The sequence below is a fragment of the Myzus persicae genome, unplaced genomic scaffold, assembly GCF_001856785.1.
Source record: "Myzus persicae strain clone G006 unplaced genomic scaffold, MPER_G0061.0, whole genome shotgun sequence".
NCBI lineage: Eukaryota > Metazoa > Arthropoda > Insecta > Hemiptera > Aphididae > Myzus > Myzus persicae.
The window spans coordinates 213577-238874 of record NW_019103547.1 but is presented as its reverse complement, the minus strand read 5'-3'; the positions used below and the strand labels follow the sequence as shown (position 1 = coordinate 238874).

Genomic DNA, 25298 nt, shown 5'->3' with positions numbered 1-25298 from the left:
AGTGCTTAAAGTGGCACAATGGTTAAATCCGGCACTGAATACGAATCTTAAAAAAGTGAAAAGAGCCAAGAGGATAGATAAACACTAACGACTAACTATTATTAAAATATATTATTTTAGTTAAGTACAAATGTATTCAAGAAAGCTGAAGTATTTATATGGGTAACATAATAATAATAATAATAATAATAATAATACACTAGGTAGTCATCAAGGCCGTATCTTATGGGGGGGGGGGGTAAATTTATATTTAATAAATCCTGAAAACATATAAAGACATACAATTTGACTAATTTATTATAAATTATAATTATATTCACGACGTTGACCAGAATACGAACTATCACACACATTACACAACTGTATTACTTATGAAGATCGAAGGATGATGATAATGTAATATAATAATATAAAATCGAATTTTCTTTGTAGCAAGGCATGTAAGCGGTTAGTCGTTGTCACCATTTATACGTGAATGTTACACAGATAAAATCATGAGACTAGTCTTCTGGGTTATACTTTTTTTTTTTGTTTACTTTATTGACAACTTCTAAGTAGATATCTAGTAAAAACTACACGTATGATACTTCATACACATTAAACAATTTTACCAATAATATTAATGCCTATTAAATAAAAAAAAAACAATACTCTGCTAGCTTATGTCATCCTTGGAGAATCCATAACAGATTTGATAATAAGCACTTACACTGTTAGAAATAGAAATAAAAATGGGCATTAAAATGAATGAAAAATTATATTCACCACCTAGAATTAGGATTAGTAAAAACAGTCTTGAAGGTTGTAAATGTATTGATTCTATAATGTGTATTTTTTTTATATTTTGTGTCTGTGTACAAGATAAGTTGTCAAAGTAATGCATTGATTTTCAATTTCAGTATGTTTTCCGATGAGAAAGTAAATATTGTTGGTTTACATTATAGGTGACATTTTCAAAATGTTTGACTATAATTGAGTATTTTATATACATTTTAAGTATTTTTTGTATAAATGTTAAAATACAATTGTTTTTGTTGGGTAAAAAAGCTTGAAAATTTAAAACAATATTTCTCATAAGTAGTTCATACCTTAAACAAAAAAATTATAAAACCCATTTGTACGTTCAAATTTGGACTAAATTAGGTATTTAAACAGTGAAAGCATTTATAGTTACTTTTTAGTAATTTAAAAATATAATTTGTGAGTAATCGAAACTTAAGTATATAATTTACTTTTGTATACACACAATACCAATTTTAAAATTAAAATTATTTTGCAAAAATTAATTCACAGGTATTAGTGTGTTACGAATAGTAAATTAAATTACTTTAATAGCAATAATATCATAAAATATACTAAATATTTAGTAATATAGGCTAACAGAGGTACCTACTTACCAATCTTTTTTCCTAGACTTTATTTGCAAGACTAGATATTAGCTCAATTATGGTAAGTCCCAAAATTTGTCTCACACACAAAACTAATTATTAGTCACTGCAATTAATTAAAACTTAACATCTAATAATTAATCATATTTTAATTCATGCTCACTATTGACTCAACAGACTGCAGTATACTTGTGACAGAAAGATAAATTAATATAATTATATTACTATTGTATAGGATAGGTACTGTAATATATTCAAGGTACATTTCAAAATCAACTAAACATTACAGGCAATTTGTTTATTATATAGGTATTTATAATAATATACAAAAACATATTTTATTTTTATACCAAATAAAGGCCTACAAATAATACACCACTTTTAGATTATAAAAAAAATAATAATAATAATAATACTTATTTTATATAACAACAAAAAATAATAATAATTTAATATAGAACTCAATTTTAACATCATGAAATACAATACAATGGATACAATAAATGGTTTTGAAAATATCATAAATCAAAATTTCTCCTAAAGTTGTTATAATAAATGTGGTTTGTCCATCTAACTTTACCAACGATTGACGATTTTTAAAAGTAACAAACATTGTACATAACCATTACATTGATAATTGCATAAAAACATTCAACATTTATTTAGTTTTTAGGAAATAAAATAACATAAAGTAAAGTTCGAAATAAATAATTACACTTTGGAATAATTTTTTTTTTAAAATGGTAGGCTATTGAAACGCAAACAAATATATAGGTAGTAATATAAAAGCCATGTGAAATGTTTGGTTACAACATAATAATATACTAACATCGGTTGAAGGCAAAAAAAAGGGTAATTGTTACTAAAATATTATAAATTCTGTTATGTTTTAAATAAATCTGAAGATAGTTATATAATTATAATATGTTTAGCACCTATATATTTTGAAAAAAATTGTTTAAGAGTTTTAAACTTCTAGAGTTTTTTAATAATTTAAATTATAATTTATAATTTTTGACAGCAAAAAATTATATGAAGTTTTATAACATACAGTTAATATTTGTGTTAATTTACCATGTGTCTGATGGACTATTGTTTGATGCAGGACTTTTTCTTTCTGCACCTGGAGCTGGTCTAATACCAAATAATCCACCAACCGGACACCTTTTATTCAATTCTACATGCATAAATAAAATAAATAAATCTTAAAAAAATATAAATTACAATTTAATAACAGTTAGATAATAAAATATTATGAATAATGCGTTTTTTGTGTTATCTGACATAATAAAAAAATAATGTCAATGATACTACGGTGTTGTATTACAGAAGGTACATTTAAGGAGACAGTTCAATGCCCACAATTTAAATTGTTTTATTAGGATCATAATATCTGTAAGACGGTATATTATCTGTGTGTTAATAACATATAAGTTACATTCCTGAGTTACAGGGTTATTCCATAACAACTTGAGTTTTAATTAATCATAATATTTTTATAAAGTATTTCAATTTTTACCTCCAAAAATGTTTCATAATGAAATATTTTCAATAAAAATTTTGAAAATTATGTTTATATTCAGTAATAGTTAAATTTGAAAAGTTAAATAAGTCAAATTACTAAAGCATGAAGTATACGATTATTGGATAATATACTTAAGAATAATAATTAATTAATTATACATTAGGAACTTTGATAAATTATTTTGAGATGTATAACAAGCACAACCTGTATTAAAAGACCTTTTTTAAATTTAATTTTGATTTTTGTCTGGGAACATTCAAATATAGGCCAACAATTATTCAGTAAGATTACAATGTATATATTATGTATATATTTAAAAATTCAATAAATCATATATATTTATGAGAAATTTTAAAATTTTAAATATTGTTAAGCACCTAATGTTATTGAAATTGAAGTTTTTAATATATTACAAAAATGTAGTATCTCACCTGCTATAGATAACAATATTTTTCTTCGAGCTCCTAAGGCTGTAACACCAATTTCACGTAGGTCACTTTCTGTCAATGTCTTGAAAGTAGTCCAATCAATTTCATGGGATTTAAATAAGTCTAAAGTAGGTGCATAAAATAAACATTTATACCATATTATATTATGATACTATGTTGAATTGAATAATTAACTTACTTATATATTTATCTAAACCAAGAATTGCCAAATGAGATGGTAAATCAGCAAATGAAGAAGATGTGATTTTAGACACAGTCGATGTAGGCGTTGAGTCAAGATGGTTACTCATTTCCATTGATGCTAGTTCAGATATATCATTATTTATTTCAGGTGTAGAGTTACTCCATATATTTATCTCGTTCTATAAATATCAAAATAATAATATTATAAAATAATCAAATAGTTTGTATGATTAAAAATGAATTTACATCTCGTTGTCCTTTTAAAATAGCTGAAGGACTTGATTGACTAAAACCATAACCGGACCATACAGATGTTGGAACTCTTATTTCTGATCGATTTGGTTTTGTTTGAGACACTATAAAATATACATAATGCAAATTACATGTCAATTTTTGAAATTTGACTTAAAATGTACCTTGTGTTGCAGCAACCCGTAAATTATGGTAATCATAAGTTATTGGCTGTCTTCGAAAACCAGGCGCACGGTTCTCAAAGCTTTCTAAATCTAATAAAGAAATTCATTTATTAACTTGAAAAGTTTTATACTTTAAATAATTTTTTTTTGAATTTAAAAATAAAAATACCTAATTCATTACATGAAGACAACAAACTTTGATTTGGAGAAGTATTTGAGTCTTGAATATAATTAAATGCTAAAATAATGGTAAAATTAAATTGCATTATTCAAATTGTCTATAACAGCGGTACTCAAACTGTGGGATGCAGAAAACTATAAATTGGTATGCAGAATATAGATTAAGTAATAAATTAATTTATTTCAGATAATATTGAAATAAATATATTGAAATTTTGAATATTATAGTTATATTTTTAGTCATTAGTGGCGAATGACTGTTCTATTATACACATAAGTAGTTAGCGGAAAAAAAAGTTTGAGAACCTCTGGTTAATATATAGTACTATGTGATAATTTACTTGATTTTCCAATGTGATTATTGTTAGTTGATAAATTGTCCATTTTTATATCATTAGCCAACTGTTGTATTCTTGGGCCCAAAACGTTAATCTGAGAAATATTTCTATGGTTGCTTACCAAAGGTAAATTAATTACACTATTTTGACATGATGTAGAAATTGATCCAGGGAAGTTAGTGAAATTATTAAACCCGCCTAAATTGTTAAAAGATTTGTTTGAATATCGATTTCCACTGAAAAATTCTCCATTGGAAACTAAAAATGATGGATTTTCATTTGACACATTATATGTATTTGGTATACTTGGTGATATTATTTTTCCAGTACCACCCAGTAAACACTTTCTACCCTCATAAATGTTACCTATAAAAATAAAAAAAATTTTTTTTGAGTTGTACAATACTTAAAATTATGTCTACATAAATTATTAAAACTACTTCACTTGGTTACAAAATAAATAATCAGTATTTTAAATGACTTCAATCATTTATGAGTAATTTTACAAATAAATGCATTTAGTTGTATGGTAAAAAAATAATTTATTTTTGTCCTTAACACTTACCTACAGATCTTTCAAAACCTTTTATTGATACGGTGTATATATTTTGACTAGCTTTATGTCGAAGCGATATATATATGTCTAAACGTTGCATTACACTGTCAATTTGTTCGTGGGTTAGCACCATTTCGTCTTGCGGAATGTCAAACATAAGAAGCAATGGTAATGATCCCTAAAAATATAACATTCAGTCTATAATTATTTAATCATTTAAATTTAGCAAAATATGTATAAAATATTACAATGAGCATTTGACGAGCTGCATAGACATTGTGTATATGCCCAGTAATGGTAACACTGCTTTTTTTAATGGAAGGTATATTTGGGTCTTTAGCATCCGGAAACAATATTTGGGCTCCAGTTCGACGAGTAATAGCTCTAAGTGTTTCATTTCCTGGCCCCATTACTATTTTATGATGTTGAGGAGATATTTCCATAACCATAAGTATTAAAACTTGATTCTAAAATTATAACAATATTATTATTAATTTATATTCATGTTATTCACCTACTGTTCATTGATAACTTAGTAAAAATAATAGTTAATTTTAATACATAAAAATATACTGAAATTATTTAATTTAAACTTGTCAATTGCTTTTTGTTATTCAGTTGTAGACTTTAATGCCACTTTTCAACATTTCTTAAATATAAGAACTTAAACATCATTTTTAATTAAGATTCAACTATTTATGGCTTCAATATGAAGGAGTAATTTATAAGTATTTAACAGTAATAAAACATTTTCTTCAATATTGTGTCGTTGGAAATAAAGATTTTTAGATGAAAAAATGTACAACTAATAACTTTTAGATCACACACTAAAATTAAAACACAATGGTGTTCAAAAAAAAAAATATATTTGTTAAACCATTAAAAAGCCTTTTGTAAATAATCAAGAAATGTAAATTACAATAATAAAATAATAATAAATGACACTACTTCATACTTGTTAAATGGCATAAATAATCATCTATTATTGTACCACTATATTAAAACCTTGTAGAAACTAGTGAGACATTTCTTATTCTTGTGTTAATAATGTAACTTTTAATTTATTATCTAAATAATATATAAATTAAGTTTGTGGCGATACAACATATTTATATCATAATAAGTAATAATTTGTTCTAAATTATCATAACATTTAATATCTTACTGCAAGGTTTCCACACATGTGAGTTATAAGTTGCATAGTAGCTTCTTTTACTCTTACGACATCCCATTCGTGGCCTTTAACCATAACCATAGTTGAATGAAGCTTTGGTCTAGTACGAAACATAACATGAACATTAAAATTGTCTTGAATAGAGCCAATGTATGGGAATTGACTTGATGGATCTTGATAATTTTGAACGGTCCCGATGTTTGGCCAGTCAAAACAAAATATCAACGGAGTCAATTCCTAAAAGCAAATATGATTCAATTAATATTTTTTTTAAACAGATAACGTGCTTGGCTTTCTTCATATAACAAAATATTCTTAATTTCAGACATTTCCCTATATTTTATATATTTAATTAATACTTTAACAATTCAAAATACTTAACACAATCAATAAATATATTTTTATTTTCCTTGTTACCAGTATTACCTACATTTTTTGCTAGAGAAAATATCCTAGATTCAATTCATGATTTTTTCATTTTTTCATAGTTATACACTTATACATTATAATTATTATTATTAAAAATTTAAAAATTTATAACTTAGTACTTACTCGAACACGAGCTCTAGCCTGTTCTACAGCGCCACAATTGCCAGCAATAGAAACTTGATTACTTTTTTCTAACAAACTTGTTCTGTTTGAATCAGGAAAGTGTATATGACAACCAGTATTTTCCATCACTTGTTTAATAGTCAGACCACCACGACCGATAATATGTGAGTGATCAGTGTAACTAAGATCCAGCTTCATTGTCACGCGATTGCTCTAGATATAATATAATATATTATTTTTGAGTAATTTTTATTTAAATAAATGGTTCAAGATAACAGCAAATATTCTCACTCGATCATCCAATACACTCATCACTTGCATTTTAGCCGCCTTTACATCTTCTGGGAGTCCAGCGATTCGAACATGTGGGTCTATGGGATACATTTAAAAGCTTAGATTAAACATATGGAAATACATACAAGTGTTCAGATATTAAATGTGTATGTATAATATCATAAGGTTATTACTTATTATTGTAGATAGGTAACAAAAAGAACATTTATAATATAGTGTTGGATAGGTACTCGTTTTTATTTCTTACTGAGTTGATCGGAAATAGAACATGTAGCCATTACGTGTAATAGGTATTGCATTTATACCATATGCTATTATATTTATGTATTTAAACATACATCAAAATTAATAATAAATCAAAAAATTTTCTAAGTGATATTTTTTTTTTTTTTTTTAGAATATTAAATCCTCATAAAATGGTTCGAACTTGACTACCTATTCAAAAATATGAATAATCGTAGGTAAACGATTGTTGTTGAAAATTGTTGAGATATTTTAGATACTGTTAAGATGTGATTCAATTAGAAAGTTATGACTTTTAGAGTCATAACAACAAATTACAAAATAAATGGTATGTATTAAATTAAATCTAAACATGGTATAAAATTTAACAGTGATCAGTGAACATTCATTATTTTGAAACAACCTATAGTCTATAATTTGAATTTCATATCCAAATAAAATATTTTTCTATAAAATATGTTAGTATTTAAATAGGTATCAAATATTAAAATAATATTCTCTTTATTTATAACTAACGACCGTTTCTGAAGTTTGAATGAACAAGTAGAATACGTAGAGCACAATCTTGGGAGTGGGGGTGAGGGGTATGGGTATCATTATTAAATACTTATAAATAAAAACTATTTAGCTTAAATGCTCAATAAATCAACGAATGATATTTATACATTTAATATACAGAAAAATATTCTATTTCGGATTATGTTGATTGCTCATTATTGAAAAAACCAACCTGTACAATACATTTAATTTCTATGCAGTATCTTCAATACCGATTTTATGTTAAAATCCATAATATTATTATGTACCAACTCTTACTAGCTATAATTTATGGAATTTCCAGTTTACGTTTTTGTCCTAAGTAGAATTAGGTTTAACTATAGGCACCTAAACTATTTACAATTATGTCTACTATGCAAGTCCTTAAAACCAGCGTTGTAAATCGTAATGCATAATATTTCACATCCATTATACAACCAATATTTATAGATAATCATTCAACTATTCAAGTAGTTGATTTTGAAGTTTCTAACCAATAAAGATGACTCCCAGATTAAAAACTATGTATTTCTACTTCGATTGATTTACCCAGCGATTATAAATTATGGGTAGGTACTTAGTGCTCGGTCTTCGTAATGTACTACCCACCCCACATCACAATATTATTATACCACAGAACAATGTATACAATTGTCAATTATTAATTTTCGTATATATTATACTAAATTATCATTAAATAGCCATTAGGATTTAGGAACAGGTTATGAGGTACCTATGTACAATCTTGTATTGTTACTAGTTGACACTGCAAGTATTCCTCCTCCTCCTACTACTGCTACTAAACTACTACTACTACTATTACTATTACCACAGTAGGTACTAAAATACGTTACAACTGATGTATCTAATATTCTAGTATTTCAATTTTAATATAAACGTATAAATCGTGAGCAGTGAGCACAATCAAAACATTCCAATATTTAATCAATAATATGTTGTCTTTATCAGTTAACATGCTGAATGCTACGGATGTACTTTCAATATTGTAATCAGTGACAGACCACAGAATAGTCCTGAATAGATTACTTCTATTTTTTTCTTAATATTCAACCTATTAAACATTTCAATATTTAGTATTATACATTTACACATTTACACTTATACTATTACATTATGTCAGTTGTAGGTACCTATATCATAGAAATCATGTGTTATCAGTATACTTTACAAAATATTGAAATGCCCCTTTATGTGACAATGTCTTGAAGGTATTATTATATTAAGCAGTAAACAATAGTTTGCTGATTAGGTATTCAACTTTAATACAATTATTAATACACAATATTTTTTTTAAGTGGATAAAAGTAAATGGATGTTAAAATCTCAAAATATTTTAATAGTTTATCTATGTCTATAAATATTATCATATATTTGTAATTAAATTATAAAACTAAAAATTTTTGTTTCAATAATATACTAATTTATTTACCAAAATCCAAAGATTTAATAACTCGCCCGTAGGTAACACTTTTTAAGAAACGGACCATGAACTTATCCATACGATTATTTAAACAATGATATAGTATTTTGTAATATATTCTTAAAGGAATTGATGAACGAATAATTAAAACATACCTATAAAGGTAGAACGTAGGACTTATGAATTGAAAATATTCAAAATTATTATAAATCTACATACATTTTACAACATACCTTGAGTTTTATGAGCTTTATACTCAGTATTTAAAATTTCTATCCATAAGGTATCGTCCTTAGTTGACCAAAAGAACGTTTGCTGAGGTTGATAATTTAAAAACTTAAAAGCCTCTTTATTCCGTCTTAGGTCAGTCAGCAATTGAAATAAACGAGACGTATTTATCATTGTATTGGTAATAATAAATAATCAAATACAATTCGATGTAAATAGAATTGAATATAAATTATTATTAAACAATTTAAGACAACATGCGCAACCTAATGCAAGTATTCAACAAGAGTGAGTCTTTTACTCTTGTCAACTTGTTTATGTAAAGAATAAAGATAACTACATTTTTTAACGATATATTAAGGATTTTAACCGTCGGGCGGTCTAACAGACTTTTGAAAAGTAGGGATATAATCTTGCGAGTGTGATATTTATAGTAATCAAGTAAATTTAATTGATACGGCTGTCGGGTTGTAGCTATCCGAAAAAAACATTATCAATCATCATTCAAATATTTATAATTAAATTAATACCGATTGTCAATTTTAATTTTTACACTTTATTTCTTTAGCATAAGTATTAAAAACAACATTAAACGTTTGAAACATAATCGAAAATTTAAAGTAGTTTTTTTTCTTCAAAATTAATAAAAAGTTTTCCCAAGCTAAGGTAATAACACTAGGTACTTATGACTTAATCTGGCATAGTAATGTAGATATTGGCGATGTAGGTAGTTTCTAAATGCACATATTATATGTAGCCATGTAGGAATTGCTTAAGATACATGTACACTTAACACTTACTAATTAAATGTTTTACTTCTATAAATACAGAAAAAAAAGTATTATGTTAATTTGTACGTTTTAAGTATATGGGTATATTCAAATTTCATACCCACAATTGATTTTCTAATACGGTTGGTTGTACCTTGAATCCTCGTATAATTAGATCTCTCTATCTCAAGATTTGAACGCGTTAAAATATATAACAATTAGGTAACAAGCATAAATATTAAATATAAAACAAATTTAATAAAACTTAGTTAATGTTGTTTACGTTGTAAGCTTAGATAATTTTGTTAAATAGAGGAATAGAATTGATAATTAATATAATTTAAATGTAATTTCTTAAGTTATTTTAACAGTAGCCAGGGCTGTATTTGCAATTTTAGCGCCCTTGGTCAACCATAATTTTACGCCCCCCCCCCCACCAAAAAATAGATCCACTTTTTTGATTTTTCTTAACACATTTTTAGTTATAATTCTTTATGGTTAAGTCATGGTTGTCTATCTACAACCGTAGTTATGTTAAAGTAATATTAATTATATTCTATGCTAGGCACTTATCCTTTATCGTTGCACTGTTAAGCTCACAAGAGTCGAGTCATAATACAAATTCTTACCAAAAATAAAATATTTATTGAAACAATACTGCACCAAGTTACCACGAGGAGCCCGGCCGCCCCCTAAATAGATCAATATTTGGCCGCCCGGGGCAAATGTGCTCATTGCTCACCCCTAATTACGGCCCTGGGTATATGGTAGGATAACGTTAAGACAGTAACTGTTATTAATACTACAAGCCTATTCACACAGTTAGACACCTCTAAGGTAGTCTGCATTGACTTGGAAGTTAATAATTAGTAAGAAATAATAACAGTAAGACAATAAATAATAATAATTTAGGTAAAATTATGATAACTATAATATAAATTATAAAATATAATAAAATGTATTATGTACTGTGTTGTTTTACTACTGTACTACTTTTACTAATGAAAAAAAAATACCTATAACACTATAAATAAACTACAATATCCTCTAAGGGACGACAAAACCGACACCAGTGGGAGCCACTGTCAATTAATTTTGTTATTAAAAATAATTATCTACGGAAATATCTTTAGTGATAGAGCCATGGAATATGTATCCGGCAGAATATTGTTTTTAAAATATTCTGAAGCAACATATTTTTCTGAGGATTGCAATGTATAAAAATTACTTTAGTACCTATTTAAATTTTAAAGTTTAAATGAGCGGACTGGATCTTCTACCCCGAAAAATAAACTGTAGTAGGTTATACATATAGATGAAGACACCAACCTTTTTTTGATTTTGCTCCAATTTTCAGTCTAGTTGGCCACAAAATTAATGTTCTCGTATCAGTCATTACCTTAAAAAATGTTATTTATTGATTTTTTATGTTATATCAACTTTAAATTATCACAAAATAAAAATAATCAATATGCTCATAAAAAGAATTAAGAACTAGTAGAAAATTACTTTTTGAAAAAAGTTGACTGCTGTTAATCCGTCCTCGCCATCACCTAAAAAAAAAAAAAATAATTTATACCAAATTGATACTTTAAATTATAGATTATTTGATATTTGTAATTGTCTAAATTATGTCTTAGGTCTCCTTATTTTTTTAGTACATAATTTAAGTTTGTAAAATTCTAAAAGATTAAAATAAAAAAATCATGTAATACCTAGATACTACCTATCTAATTTCAATAATTAACAAGCAAATTATTAAAATCGTAGATACAATTATAGCGTTTGAATAAAATAATTCAAAATATTTAATTAGTAAAAAATAACTTAAAATTAATACACTAGTATAAGTTTTTTTAAATATATATATGGTATACAACTATTACAAGTATACCAATAAGTTTTAATACATTAAGACGAATAAACATCGCATCTATTGAATATTAACTATGACATCTTGTCAATTTTTTATTGATAAAAAATATTTTTTTATTCATAAATTATTGCAAATAAAATAATTCTGAACGATCTATAAAATATATTTCATAATTTATTTAATTTATTGAGTTAATGTGTTTACAATGTTACAATTTTACACAGTTATAGAACCCTATAGATAATATAAGTATTCTATATGTACCAACAAACTATATCTGTTATTTAGAATAGAAAAATCTCCACTAGTACCTACTTCTTAAATTAATTAAATGGTATTTCATTGCTTTAAAATTTGAAGATACTAACGGCCCACTCATCATGAGGTCTAAATAAAATTCCGATACCAGAAAGATTTTAGACTCATATCTTTTAAATTTACCTTCAAAATTTAACCCTCCAATTTACATATTGATGCAATAAGAAAGTAAACACCATACATAAATTATAAGCATACTAATTATAGTAAGTGGTTACCATAAGAGTGTAGGAGTACAAGAGATATTTTTCTGTGGTGGTAGTAAGTAGTAGTAATAACGTCGGGCATAACAACTTGGAGCTGCTTAAACCTTAGTGAATATATAATATTAATAATAGCTCGCTCTCAAATACGATTTCATTGAGTAGAATAGAATTTTAAAAATAAAATAAATATATTATCTTATGAAAACAATTTTGTAACATAGTATATATTATAGTCTTTATAAATTAAATTGTATTTAGTCAATGATGTTCCGTTGTCTATATGAATATGTACAAATGTAGGTATACTGTACTAACTTTTCGAAGTACCTAATACCAATACAGGGTCCAGCGAGGATTTACCCATTGCGATATCTCCTGAGATAATAATTATATCATAAATCTGTTTTTTTTTTTATTAGACTCGCAGAGACAAGGATAACATTTATTTTATTTTTCAATTAAAAAGTTAAAATAAGTATTTTTTGAAACAATTGAAAATATTCATTTCGTAGAGTTCATTTTCTAAAAATTTTGACCTTTCAACATTTTATTTTCATTAATTTTACAATCTTTAATTTATAAGTTAAATGGCAAAAAACCGGTTTTCGTCCGGGTGGGTTTATCCTCACGGGACAACCTGTATACTTCTAAAATATATTTAACATTTTTAATTTAAGTGGATATAAAATATAATATTTAATCCATTTCAATATCAATGAATTTTAAATTGTAACTTTTACCTGTATTGTAAAAATAGTAATTAAATACAGTAGAAGTCGTTAATAATGACACCGAATGGCATCGGGTTTTATGACCTTAAAGTACAAGACCCGAAAAAATGCAAAAGTAAGTTTTATATGTTAAATTGTATCGGTAGTTATGACTATCGGTTATTATGACCTATTTTCCTAGATCCCTTGAACGCCATCATAAATGATTTGTAAATACATATGTATTGTCTTCGTCTTACGAAGGCACAAGATAGCAAATTCATGTTCAAAAGTTCCAATTGTGTTTGTGTGAAATATTTTTTAATAATAATCTCATTGACCTATTGTTAAATTTAAAGGTAAGGACATCTGCTTTCTCTGTGCTTCTCGGGGGATTTTTAATATCTTTTAATTTTTTAGGGAGCTATAAAAGTTTTTAATTTGAAATAACAATTCATGCTCATAACTTGCTTAAAAATTAAAATATCGAAAAAAATTTGTGTCGTTTGTTTGTAAGACGCAGACTTCAAATGCACAGGGTCTTTTCAACATTATCAATGTTTTAAAATATCCAAATTCAAACTAGAAAATAGCTTACTAGTATAAGTATGCACCTAGGTGAATCGCGGACAATTCGCCCCCGCCAATTCGTCCCCGTCAAAAAAACAAGTCCACGGACGTTTCGTCCCCGTCTATTATTAAGATAGGACATTTGGCCCCCGGCAGTTATATAGATTTATTAAATAAATTTTATATCTACCCATAGGACGTTTGACCCCCGGTTAGGTTAGGTTAGGAAAGAGGCATTATTTTTTGGAACGGTATGTGACAGGAATATGTAATCATATCATATTTATAATTTATGTTTACTTAATAAAATTATACCTAAATTATTATTATTATCATTATAATTTTTGTTTGCGTTTTAAAAAGAATTTAAATTTTAAGTTAAAAAAAAAAAAGATTTAAATTTAGTGATTTAAAATTCCAGAGGCCAAACGTCCTAGGGTAGATATAAATAAATCTATATAACTGCCGGGGGCAAAATGTCCTATCTTAATAATAGACGAGGACGAAACGTCCGTGGACTTGTTTTTTTGACGTGGACGAATTGGCGGGGGCGAATCGTCCTTTTACTCACCTAGGTATATATTTATGCACCATGCATCTTTATTTAATCATTTACATGCATATAAAAATTAAATTAAATTATTCATGTTTCTCACATTGCTTACAATTTAAAGTGTGGGGTTTTCCACAAAATACAACTATTATGTAACGTTAATACTTAATCCACGTATAGGTCTACATGTGTTATGTGTAACGCACTAATACATAATTTAAATTTAAATTTATATTTACACTGAAATTATGTTTAATACCTACATATATTTATATTTAATTTTAAAAATACTTACAGTGTAACATAGCCTCAAGTTTTTTTCTGTCGACTTTGAATCGTTCCTTGGCCAAATCATCGGCTGATTCTAATCCTAAAGAAGTCGCTAATTGATGCATTTCTTCTCGGCTGTCACTATAACTCCTGCCTGATGTCCCTGTACCAGAATCCGATACTTCGGACATTGTATCCGAGCTGGCAGCCGAAGTCATCACGATCGAAGACATCGTGGCCATGCTGTTCGCTGTGCTGTTGGTCATTGTACACTGTTTGACTAACGAGTAACGACGTTTCACTGTCTATTTGAGTAGAATAACTGGGACGTCCAAAATATATGGTATAATATAGAAATCGCATTAGGTTATCTTAAGATAACGATTTAACAGATAATTGAATTTAAACCGTAAGGTAAAGTTACTAAAATAAAATCCATCATAAACCTAATCAATTAATGGATAGGATATATAATATACAAGATGTAGGGGTCTCCAACATTAAATTTCATATCGCAATTTAGAACATTTGATTCAATTAATATGAGTCCTATAAATTATAATCTACACTTCTATTTAGGCGATTTTTTGGCTTAGAACAATTTCCCTACGATGATTTTCTATATTTTCTGTAAGATTATTAATTCTATGTTATAATGTTCCACAAAACATGTAGTAGTATCTATTTAGTTACACTTACAATAACATATTGCTTACAATGATAGTATGTATAGGTTCCGGGTTCCTGAACATAAAATAAGAACATTTTTTAATTATTTCATTTATTTCCACAATTTAACTTGAAATTTTACATTGCACATATGAATTAAAAATAAAAATAAAGCTTTGACTATGAACCAGGTTTTTATTAATGAGACAGTTAAGTGTAGGATTACATTTTTTTTTTTTTGTAATTTCGTTCGGTTTTCGATTTTTATTTAATTATAAACACTACACTATAATCGATTTTATATAAGTTTATATTATATATTTACTACAAGTCTACACCCGCTTTTTGCAGTATTAGTAGGTATGTCGTACATATTGGTCCGAGTGATTGTATAGCGAATAGGTACATACAAAATATTGAATTATTCAGTTAAGATCAAAATGATAAATATCAAAGCTCCCTCTAGACACGAATCATGAAGACACACGCAATAAATTTTATAATTATTATTTTTGAAGGGGTAGGGGACACTTTTCTTCTTTAAATTGTATACTTGAAAATGTATAAGTACCTATAATACATATTGAATTTTAAGCGAACTTTTAAGTTATTTAATAAATCCATACCTAACCGTACTCACTGAAATATTAAATTGGTATTGGAGTATCTTTAAAATAACGTGTTAAGCCGTTTTAATCGTATAATGTATTCAAGGTGTAACAGAAAGACCTGACGATTAAAATAATTTTTTTTTCGTTTGGTCAAAAAGCTTAAAGAATGAATATAAGACTCCTCATATATTGTCACAATATCAATTTAAAAAATATAAAAAGTACATCGGTACAATTTATTTTAAAAACATTTAAAGTTCAAATTTTGACTAAATGTACCTACCATATTTAAAATGTACAAATTATTTTGTAGTTAAAAATGTATTCAATTTAAAATAAGGTTACACGTAATTAGTTAATTCTGTGACCAAAAAAATCTAAAAAATATGTAAACTTAATTTTTTAAATAGTTTTTTAAGTTCAAATTTTGATGAAATTAGATATTTAAATGTATAACGATGATCTTAGTCTTGTGTTGTAATTAAAAAATATTATTCGTGTTAATAAATCGTGGATACTTGAAACTTGTAAAATATTATTATTTTATACAAATATGATAATTCTTCACCTTACCAGCAGCCGTATTAATTATAATAACAATATAAATATAGTATAAAATATCCTAGGCTGACGCGTGACAAACTGTCAAAACCGTTTTTTGTATACAAATATGTAATGATATTTATATCATTGAATTTAAATTCAACACTATTTATTACAGTGATTTACTTGTAACCTACTGTACAGCAGAGCGTCATCACTTACCTGATTTATACTTTTTATTTAATTGGTGCTGATAGTAAATTGTAAATTGATAGTTTTTGAAAAGTTCTAGATAGCCAACTTATGAATCTGGTTCTTAGAAAACTTTTGTTGTAAAAACATTTATCTAAATTAAGTGGTTTATTTTTATAATTTTTTTAAATGACAAAATGTTTTGGAGTAATTCATTAATTTGAAAGAAATAACGTTTTAAAATGATTTTAACAAGTAAGGTACCTATTTAAAAATTCTTATAAAATATAATTCAAAATTTAAAATGTTTTTTACGACTAGATTAACTATTTACTGAACAAAAATAATGATATTTAATACAACTGTAATAAATAAGCTGCACGACATAAATAAATGTTTTACAATCAACATTTTTTCTAAAAACTAGATTTACATATAAAGTTTTTGAATTTATGAAAAAAATTAGATCAGACTCAAAAATGTTTATTTTTAGAATAAAAATAAATAATGTTTCTGTGTATAACGTCTGAAAATCATATTAAAAAATAATCACTCAAACTAGTTATTTTATTTAACAGGGTTTTCTGTTACACTCTATATAGGATATACCTGATGTAGGTACTAAACACATATGAAATGATATTAGATTAATTTATTTGTATTGCCAATTATAATTGTGTATCATAGTAAAAGTATTTTCAATAACAGATAGTCATTTTTATAAATCCACCAAGTTAATACAACCCTTTACTATGAACTAAGATATCTTAGTTCATGCCCTATACTGGCATATAGACTATAGTCTATACTTCTATAGGTAGAAGTAAGAGATAGTGCAGGGGTCTAGATAGTAGGTATATCGTATATAAGTATGTCCAATATTTTCATTGCTCTGTCACTATGTCCAGAAATCAGTATCAACATTGATTCGCATATCAACCTTAAATGAGCAGATAGATAGGTATAATATTATATATAGTGTGCCTTTCACTGAATAACCACATTGGTAGACCTTAGGGGTCTATTGACTTTTATATATGTTTTGATATTTATTAAATAACATAGTAATTAGTAATTACTAATAACTATTTACTCCATGTACGTATATTATGTAACTAGGTATATCAAATTATTATCAATAGGTAAGGGTATAATCGCACAGAATGAACGTAATAGAAATTAATTAATTTAAGCATTAATTCTAAACATTAATGTTTGTATGCCTGCCGATAAGATCTCAAACAGGTAGTCCAAACTCTAAATTATATTATTTTACAGTTGTAAATACAATAACTTAATTTTTCGATTTTTGTTTTTCTGTCGTAAAAATACAATCGTTATCCGTAATTTGTCAGTTCAAGCAGATGTATAATCGAAATAAAATATAACAATATTATTTCAATTCGAAACTCAGCCGTATTTATTATTTATGTATCTACTGGCTACTACATAGTAATTGTATTTAGTTTGTATTGGTGTACCGTGAACCGGTGTACGTAGGTATTTCATAATTTCATAGCTCACGCATGTCGAATAAAAATGTAAAATTAATATTAAACGCGTGCAGTAAATCTTATCCCGTTTGTGGATTTCAGCGTACGGTGCCAAGTGGCAAATGCCCCCTCTCCGTATTATTATTCATCAGCTATTACATGGTATTAACTTTAATGATAGTTTTTTTTTTCAAATTAGATACCTCGTGACCAGAATGCGATAATATATTTTTAGAAGTTATAGTAATTGGTATTGTTTGGAATGAATAGGTACTCGAATATTAAATCAAAGATAGGTAGGTAGGACAGGTAGGTACATTATGAATTATAAATTATAATATTAATGTAAAATAACAAATTACAAAAATTAATTATGTAATTTTATTGTTTTACCTCATAGTATTTTAATACAGTATACATAGTACATTCATTTTGTTACTTATTAGTTATTAATTACTATTCTAACAAAAATATCTACGAATTAAGCACTTGTAAAATATATTCATATAATATCTTCGAACAAAATAATACATGGGCATTGATTTTTCAACTTCTATGACCAAGCTATCATTATATACACTATGATACATAATCCAAAGGTACATTGCGTACATGGACTATAATATTATATATTTAATATATTGACTGAATACTGTCTACTGAGTATATAATAGTACCTATTGTGTATTGAGATTGAGTAATGTACTAACTACTGATATCTTATTCAATTACAAAAAAAGCAGTCTCATACTCATTACTCGTGTTTTGTACTCTCAATAATTATCATGCACGATGAAGAGAAAATATCATTTCTCATGTAAATCTCAAAAAAATTCTCAATATATTTCTGTATTCAGTATTGTACTATTTAGTGTAGAACTGTAGATAGTGTCTCCCACTCTACCAAAATCGTGAATAAAAAGAATATAATTGATTATTTTGATTTCCAGTAGTGGCATGAACACTTCATGAAATTGTGTAATAAGTAATAACCAATATTGTAGTATAATACTGCATTATTGAGTAATAAACTATTATACATTTTCAATTTTGATGATCGATGACAATAATCATTCATTTCTGACTTCACACTGCGAGTCTGCGACTGCGATTATATTCGTGAATAAATAATAATAATAATTAGTATATTAATTTATGGACTGAGGTTTAAACGATTTAGTTTAGACTCCATGGATTCTGTTGGTCACATTGTGCGGTGTATGTAATTATTATGTATCTCACAATTGATCAGACTGTTACGGTGTAAGCTTTCCAGTTCTTTGTTTCTTTTTTTTTTAATTCAATTTTGATGATCGATGACAATAATCATTCATTTCTGACTTCACACTGCGAGTCTGCGACTGCGATTATATTCGTGAATAAATAATAATAATAATTAGTATATTAATTTATGGACTGAGGTTTAAACGATTTAGTTTAGACTCCATGGATTCTGTTGGTCACATTGTGCGGTGTATGTAATTATTATGTATCTCACAATTGATCAGACTGTTACGGTGTAAGCTTTCCAGTTCTTTGTTTCTTTTTTTTTTAATTCAATTTTGATGATCGATGACAATAATCATTCATTTCTGACTTCACACTGCGAGTCTGCGACTGCGATTATATTCGTGAATAAATAATAATAATAATTAGTATATTAATTTATGGACTGAGGTTTAAACGATTTAGTTTAGACTCCATGGATTCTGTTGGTCACATTGTGCGGTGTATGTAATTATTATGTATCTCACAATTGATCAGACTGTTACGGTGTAAGCTTTCCAGTTCTTTGTTTCTTTTTTTTTTAATTCAATTTTGATGATCGATGACAATAATCATTCATTTCTGACTTCACACTGCGAGTCTGCGACTGCGATTATATTCGTGAATAAATAATAATAATAATTAGTATATTAATTTATGGACTGAGGTTTAAACGATTTAGTTTAGACTCCATGGATTCTGTTGGTCACATTGTGCGGTGTATGTAATTATTATGTATCTCACAATTGATCAGACTGTTACGGTGTAAGCTTTCCAGTTCTTTGTTTCTTTTTTTTTTAATTCAATTTTGATGATCGATGACAATAATCATTCATTTCTGACTTCACACTGCGAGTCTGCGACTGCGATTATATTCGTGAATAAATAATAATAATAATTAGTATATTAATTTATGGACTGAGGTTTAAACGATTTAGTTTAGACTCCATGGATTCTGTTGGTCACATTGTGCGGTGTATGTAATTATTATGTATCTCACAATTGATCAGACTGTTACGGTGTAAGCTTTCCAGTTCTTTGTTTCTTTTTTTTTTAATTCAATTTTGATGATCGATGACAATAATCATTCATTTCTGACTTCACACTGCGAGTCTGCGACTGCGATTATATTCGTGAATAAATAATAATAATAATTAGTATATTAATTTATGGACTGAGGTTTAAACGATTTAGTTTAGACTCCATGGATTCTGTTGGTCACATTGTGCGGTGTATGTAATTATTATGTATCTCACAATTGATCAGACTGTTACGGTGTAAGCTTTCCAGTTCTTTGTTTCTTTTTTTTTTAATTCAATTTTGATGATCGATGACAATAATCATTCATTTCTGACTTCACACTGCGAGTCTGCGACTGCGATTATATTCGTGAATAAATAATAATAATAATTAGTATATTAATTTATGGACTGAGGTTTAAACGATTTAGTTTAGACTCCATGGATTCTGTTGGTCACATTGTGCGGTGTATGTAATTATTATGTATCTCACAATTGATCAGACTGTTACGGTGTAAGCTTTCCAGTTCTTTGTTTCTTTTTTTTTTAATTCAATTTTGATGATCGATGACAATAATCATTCATTTCTGACTTCACACTGCGAGTCTGCGACTGCGATTATATTCGTGAATAAATAATAATAATAATTAGTATATTAATTTATGGACTGAGGTTTAAACGATTTAGTTTAGACTCCATGGATTCTGTTGGTCACATTGTGCGGTGTATGTAATTATTATGTATCTCACAATTGATCAGACTGTTACGGTGTAAGCTTTCCAGTTCTTTGTTTCTTTTTTTTTTAATTCAATTTTGATGATCGATGACAATAATCATTCATTTCTGACTTCACACTGCGAGTCTGCGACTGCGATTATATTCGTGAATAAATAATAATAATAATTAGTATATTAATTTATGGACTGAGGTTTAAACGATTTAGTTTAGACTCCATGGATTCTGTTGGTCACATTGTGCGGTGTATGTAATTATTATGTATCTCACAATTGATCAGACTGTTACGGTGTAAGCTTTCCAGTTCTTTGTTTCTTTTTTTTTTAATTCAATTTTGATGATCGATGACAATAATCATTCATTTCTGACTTCACACTGCGAGTCTGCGACTGCGATTATATTCGTGAATAAATAATAATAATAATTAGTATATTAATTTATGGACTGAGGTTTAAACGATTTAGTTTAGACTCCATGGATTCTGTTGGTCACATTGTGCGGTGTATGTAATTATTATGTATCTCACAATTGATCAGACTGTTACGGTGTAAGCTTTCCAGTTCTTTGTTTCTTTTTTTTTTAATTCAATTTTGATGATCGATGACAATAATCATTCATTTCTGACTTCACACTGCGAGTCTGCGACTGCGATTATATTCGTGAATAAATAATAATAATAATTAGTATATTAATTTATGGACTGAGGTTTAAACGATTTAGTTTAGACTCCATGGATTCTGTTGGTCACATTGTGCGGTGTATGTAATTATTATGTATCTCACAATTGATCAGACTGTTACGGTGTAAGCTTTCCAGTTCTTTGTTTCTTTTTTTTTTAATTCAATTTTGATGATCGATGACAATAATCATTCATTTCTGACTTCACACTGCGAGTCTGCGACTGCGATTATATTCGTGAATAAATAATAATAATAATTAGTATATTAATTTATGGACTGAGGTTTAAACGATTTAGTTTAGACTCCATGGATTCTGTTGGTCACATTGTGCGGTGTATGTAATTATTATGTATCTCACAATTGATCAGACTGTTACGGTGTAAGCTTTCCAGTTCTTTGTTTCTTTTTTTTTTAATTCAATTTTGATGATCGATGACAATAATCATTCATTTCTGACTTCACACTGCGAGTCTGCGACTGCGATTATATTCGTGAATAAATAATAATAATAATTAGTATATTAATTTATGGACTGAGGTTTAAACGATTTAGTTTAGACTCCATGGATTCTGTTGGTCACATTGTGCGGTGTATGTAATTATTATGTATCTCACAATTGATCAGACTGTTACGGTGTAAGCTTTCCAGTTCTTTGTTTCTTTTTTTTTTAATTCAATTTTGATGATCGATGACAATAATCATTCATTTCTGACTTCACACTGCGAGTCTGCGACTGCGATTATATTCGTGAATAAATAATAATAATAATTAGTATATTAATTTATGGACTGAGGTTTAAACGATTTAGTTTAGACTCCATGGATTCTGTTGGTCACATTGTGCGGTGTATGTAATTATTATGTATCTCACAATTGATCAGACTGTTACGGTGTAAGCTTTCCAGTTCTTTGTTTCTTTTTTTTTTAATTCAATTTTGATGATCGATGACAATAATCATTCATTTCTGACTTCACACTGCGAGTCTGCGACTGCGATTATATTCGTGAATAAATAATAATAATAATTAGTATATTAATTTATGGACTGAGGTTTAAACGATTTAGTTTAGACTCCATGGATTCTGTTGGTCACATTGTGCGGTGTATGTAATTATTATGTATCTCACAATTGATCAGACTGTTACGGTGTAAGCTTTCCAGTTCTTTGTTTCTTTTTTTTTTAATTCAATTTTGATGATCGATGACAATAATCATTCATTTCTGACTTCACACTGCGAGTCTGCGACTGCGATTATATTCGTGAATAAATAATAATAATAATTAGTATATTAATTTATGGACTGAGGTTTAAACGATTTAGTTTAGACTCCATGGATTCTGTTGGTCACATTGTGCGGTGTATGTAATTATTATGTATCTCACAATTGATCAGACTGTTACGGTGTAAGCTTTCCAGTTCTTTGTTTCTTTTTTTTTTAATTCAATTTTGATGATCGATGACAATAATCATTCATTTCTGACTTCACACTGCGAGTCTGCGACTGCGATTATATTCGTGAATAAATAATAATAATAATTAGTATATTAATTTATGGACTGAGGTTTAAACGATTTAGTTTAGACTCCATGGATTCTGTTGGTCACATTGTGCGGTGTATGTAATTATTATGTATCTCACAATTGATCAGACTGTTACGGTGTAAGCTTTCCAGTTCTTTGTTTCTTTTTTTTTTAATTCAATTTTGATGATCGATGACAATAATCATTCATTTCTGACTTCACACTGCGAGTCTGCGACTGCGATTATATTCGTGAATAAATAATAATAATAATTAGTATATTAATTTATGGACTGAGGTTTAAACGATTTAGTTTAGACTCCATGGATTCTGTTGGTCACATTGTGCGGTGTATGTAATTATTATGTATCTCACAATTGATCAGACTGTTACGGTGTAAGCTTTCCAGTTCTTTGTTTCTTTTTTTTTTAATTCAATTTTGATGATCGATGACAATAATCATTCATTTCTGACTTCACACTGCGAGTCTGCGACTGCGATTATATTCGTGAATAAATAATAATAATAATTAGTATATTAATTTATGGACTGAGGTTTAAACGATTTAGTTTAGACTCCATGGATTCTGTTGGTCACATTGTGCGGTGTATGTAATTATTATGTATCTCACAATTGATCAGACTGTTACGGTGTAAGCTTTCCAGTTCTTTGTTTCTTTTTTTTTTAATTCAATTTTGATGATCGATGACAATAATCATTCATTTCTGACTTCACACTGCGAGTCTGCGACTGCGATTATATTCGTGAATAAATAATAATAATAATTAGTATATTAATTTATGGACTGAGGTTTAAACGATTTAGTTTAGACTCCATGGATTCTGTTGGTCACATTGTGCGGTGTATGTAATTATTATGTATCTCACAATTGATCAGACTGTTACGGTGTAAGCTTTCCAGTTCTTTGTTTCTTTTTTTTTTAATTCAATTTTGATGATCGATGACAATAATCATTCATTTCTGACTTCACACTGCGAGTCTGCGACTGCGATTATATTCGTGAATAAATAATAATAATAATTAGTATATTAATTTATGGACTGAGGTTTAAACGATTTAGTTTAGACTCCATGGATTCTGTTGGTCACATTGTGCGGTGTATGTAATTATTATGTATCTCACAATTGATCAGACTGTTACGGTGTAAGCTTTCCAGTTCTTTGTTTCTTTTTTTTTTAATTCAATTTTGATGATCGATGACAATAATCATTCATTTCTGACTTCACACTGCGAGTCTGCGACTGCGATTATATTCGTGAATAAATAATAATAATAATTAGTATATTAATTTATGGACTGAGGTTTAAACGATTTAGTTTAGACTCCATGGATTCTGTTGGTCACATTGTGCGGTGTATGTAATTATTATGTATCTCACAATTGATCAGACTGTTACGGTGTAAGCTTTCCAGTTCTTTGTTTCTTTTTTTTTTAATTCAATTTTGATGATCGATGACAATAATCATTCATTTCTGACTTCACACTGCGAGTCTGCGACTGCGATTATATTCGTGAATAAATAATAATAATAATTAGTATATTAATTTATGGACTGAGGTTTAAACGATTTAGTTTAGACTCCATGGATTCTGTTGGTCACATTGTGCGGTGTATGTAATTATTATGTATCTCACAATTGATCAGACTGTTACGGTGTAAGCTTTCCAGTTCTTTGTTTCTTTTTTTTTTAATTCAATTTTGATGATCGATGACAATAATCATTCATTTCTGACTTCACACTGCGAGTCTGCGACTGCGATTATATTCGTGAAT

General features: G+C 27.6%; 1 protein-coding gene across 1 annotated transcript; it reads right to left on the bottom strand.

Moving 5' to 3' along the window:
* Positions 1 to 1686: 1686 nt before the first annotated feature.
* Positions 1687 to 15089, bottom strand: LOC111034742 (protein bicaudal C homolog 1). The gene is made up of 15 exons (XM_022316088.1): positions 14803 to 15089; positions 11784 to 11827; positions 11604 to 11673; positions 7053 to 7132; positions 6762 to 6974; positions 6201 to 6446; positions 5284 to 5502; positions 5045 to 5213; positions 4483 to 4845; positions 4131 to 4199; positions 3962 to 4051; positions 3792 to 3901; positions 3541 to 3724; positions 3345 to 3464; positions 1687 to 2565 (listed from the first exon to the last, which is right to left on the bottom strand). Exons 1-15 carry the CDS (start codon positions 15041 to 15043, stop codon positions 2459 to 2461), a joined length of 2325 nt encoding a protein of 774 aa, XP_022171780.1. The 5' UTR covers positions 15044 to 15089; the 3' UTR covers positions 1687 to 2458.
* Between the last annotated feature and the right edge of the window lie 10209 nt (positions 15090 to 25298).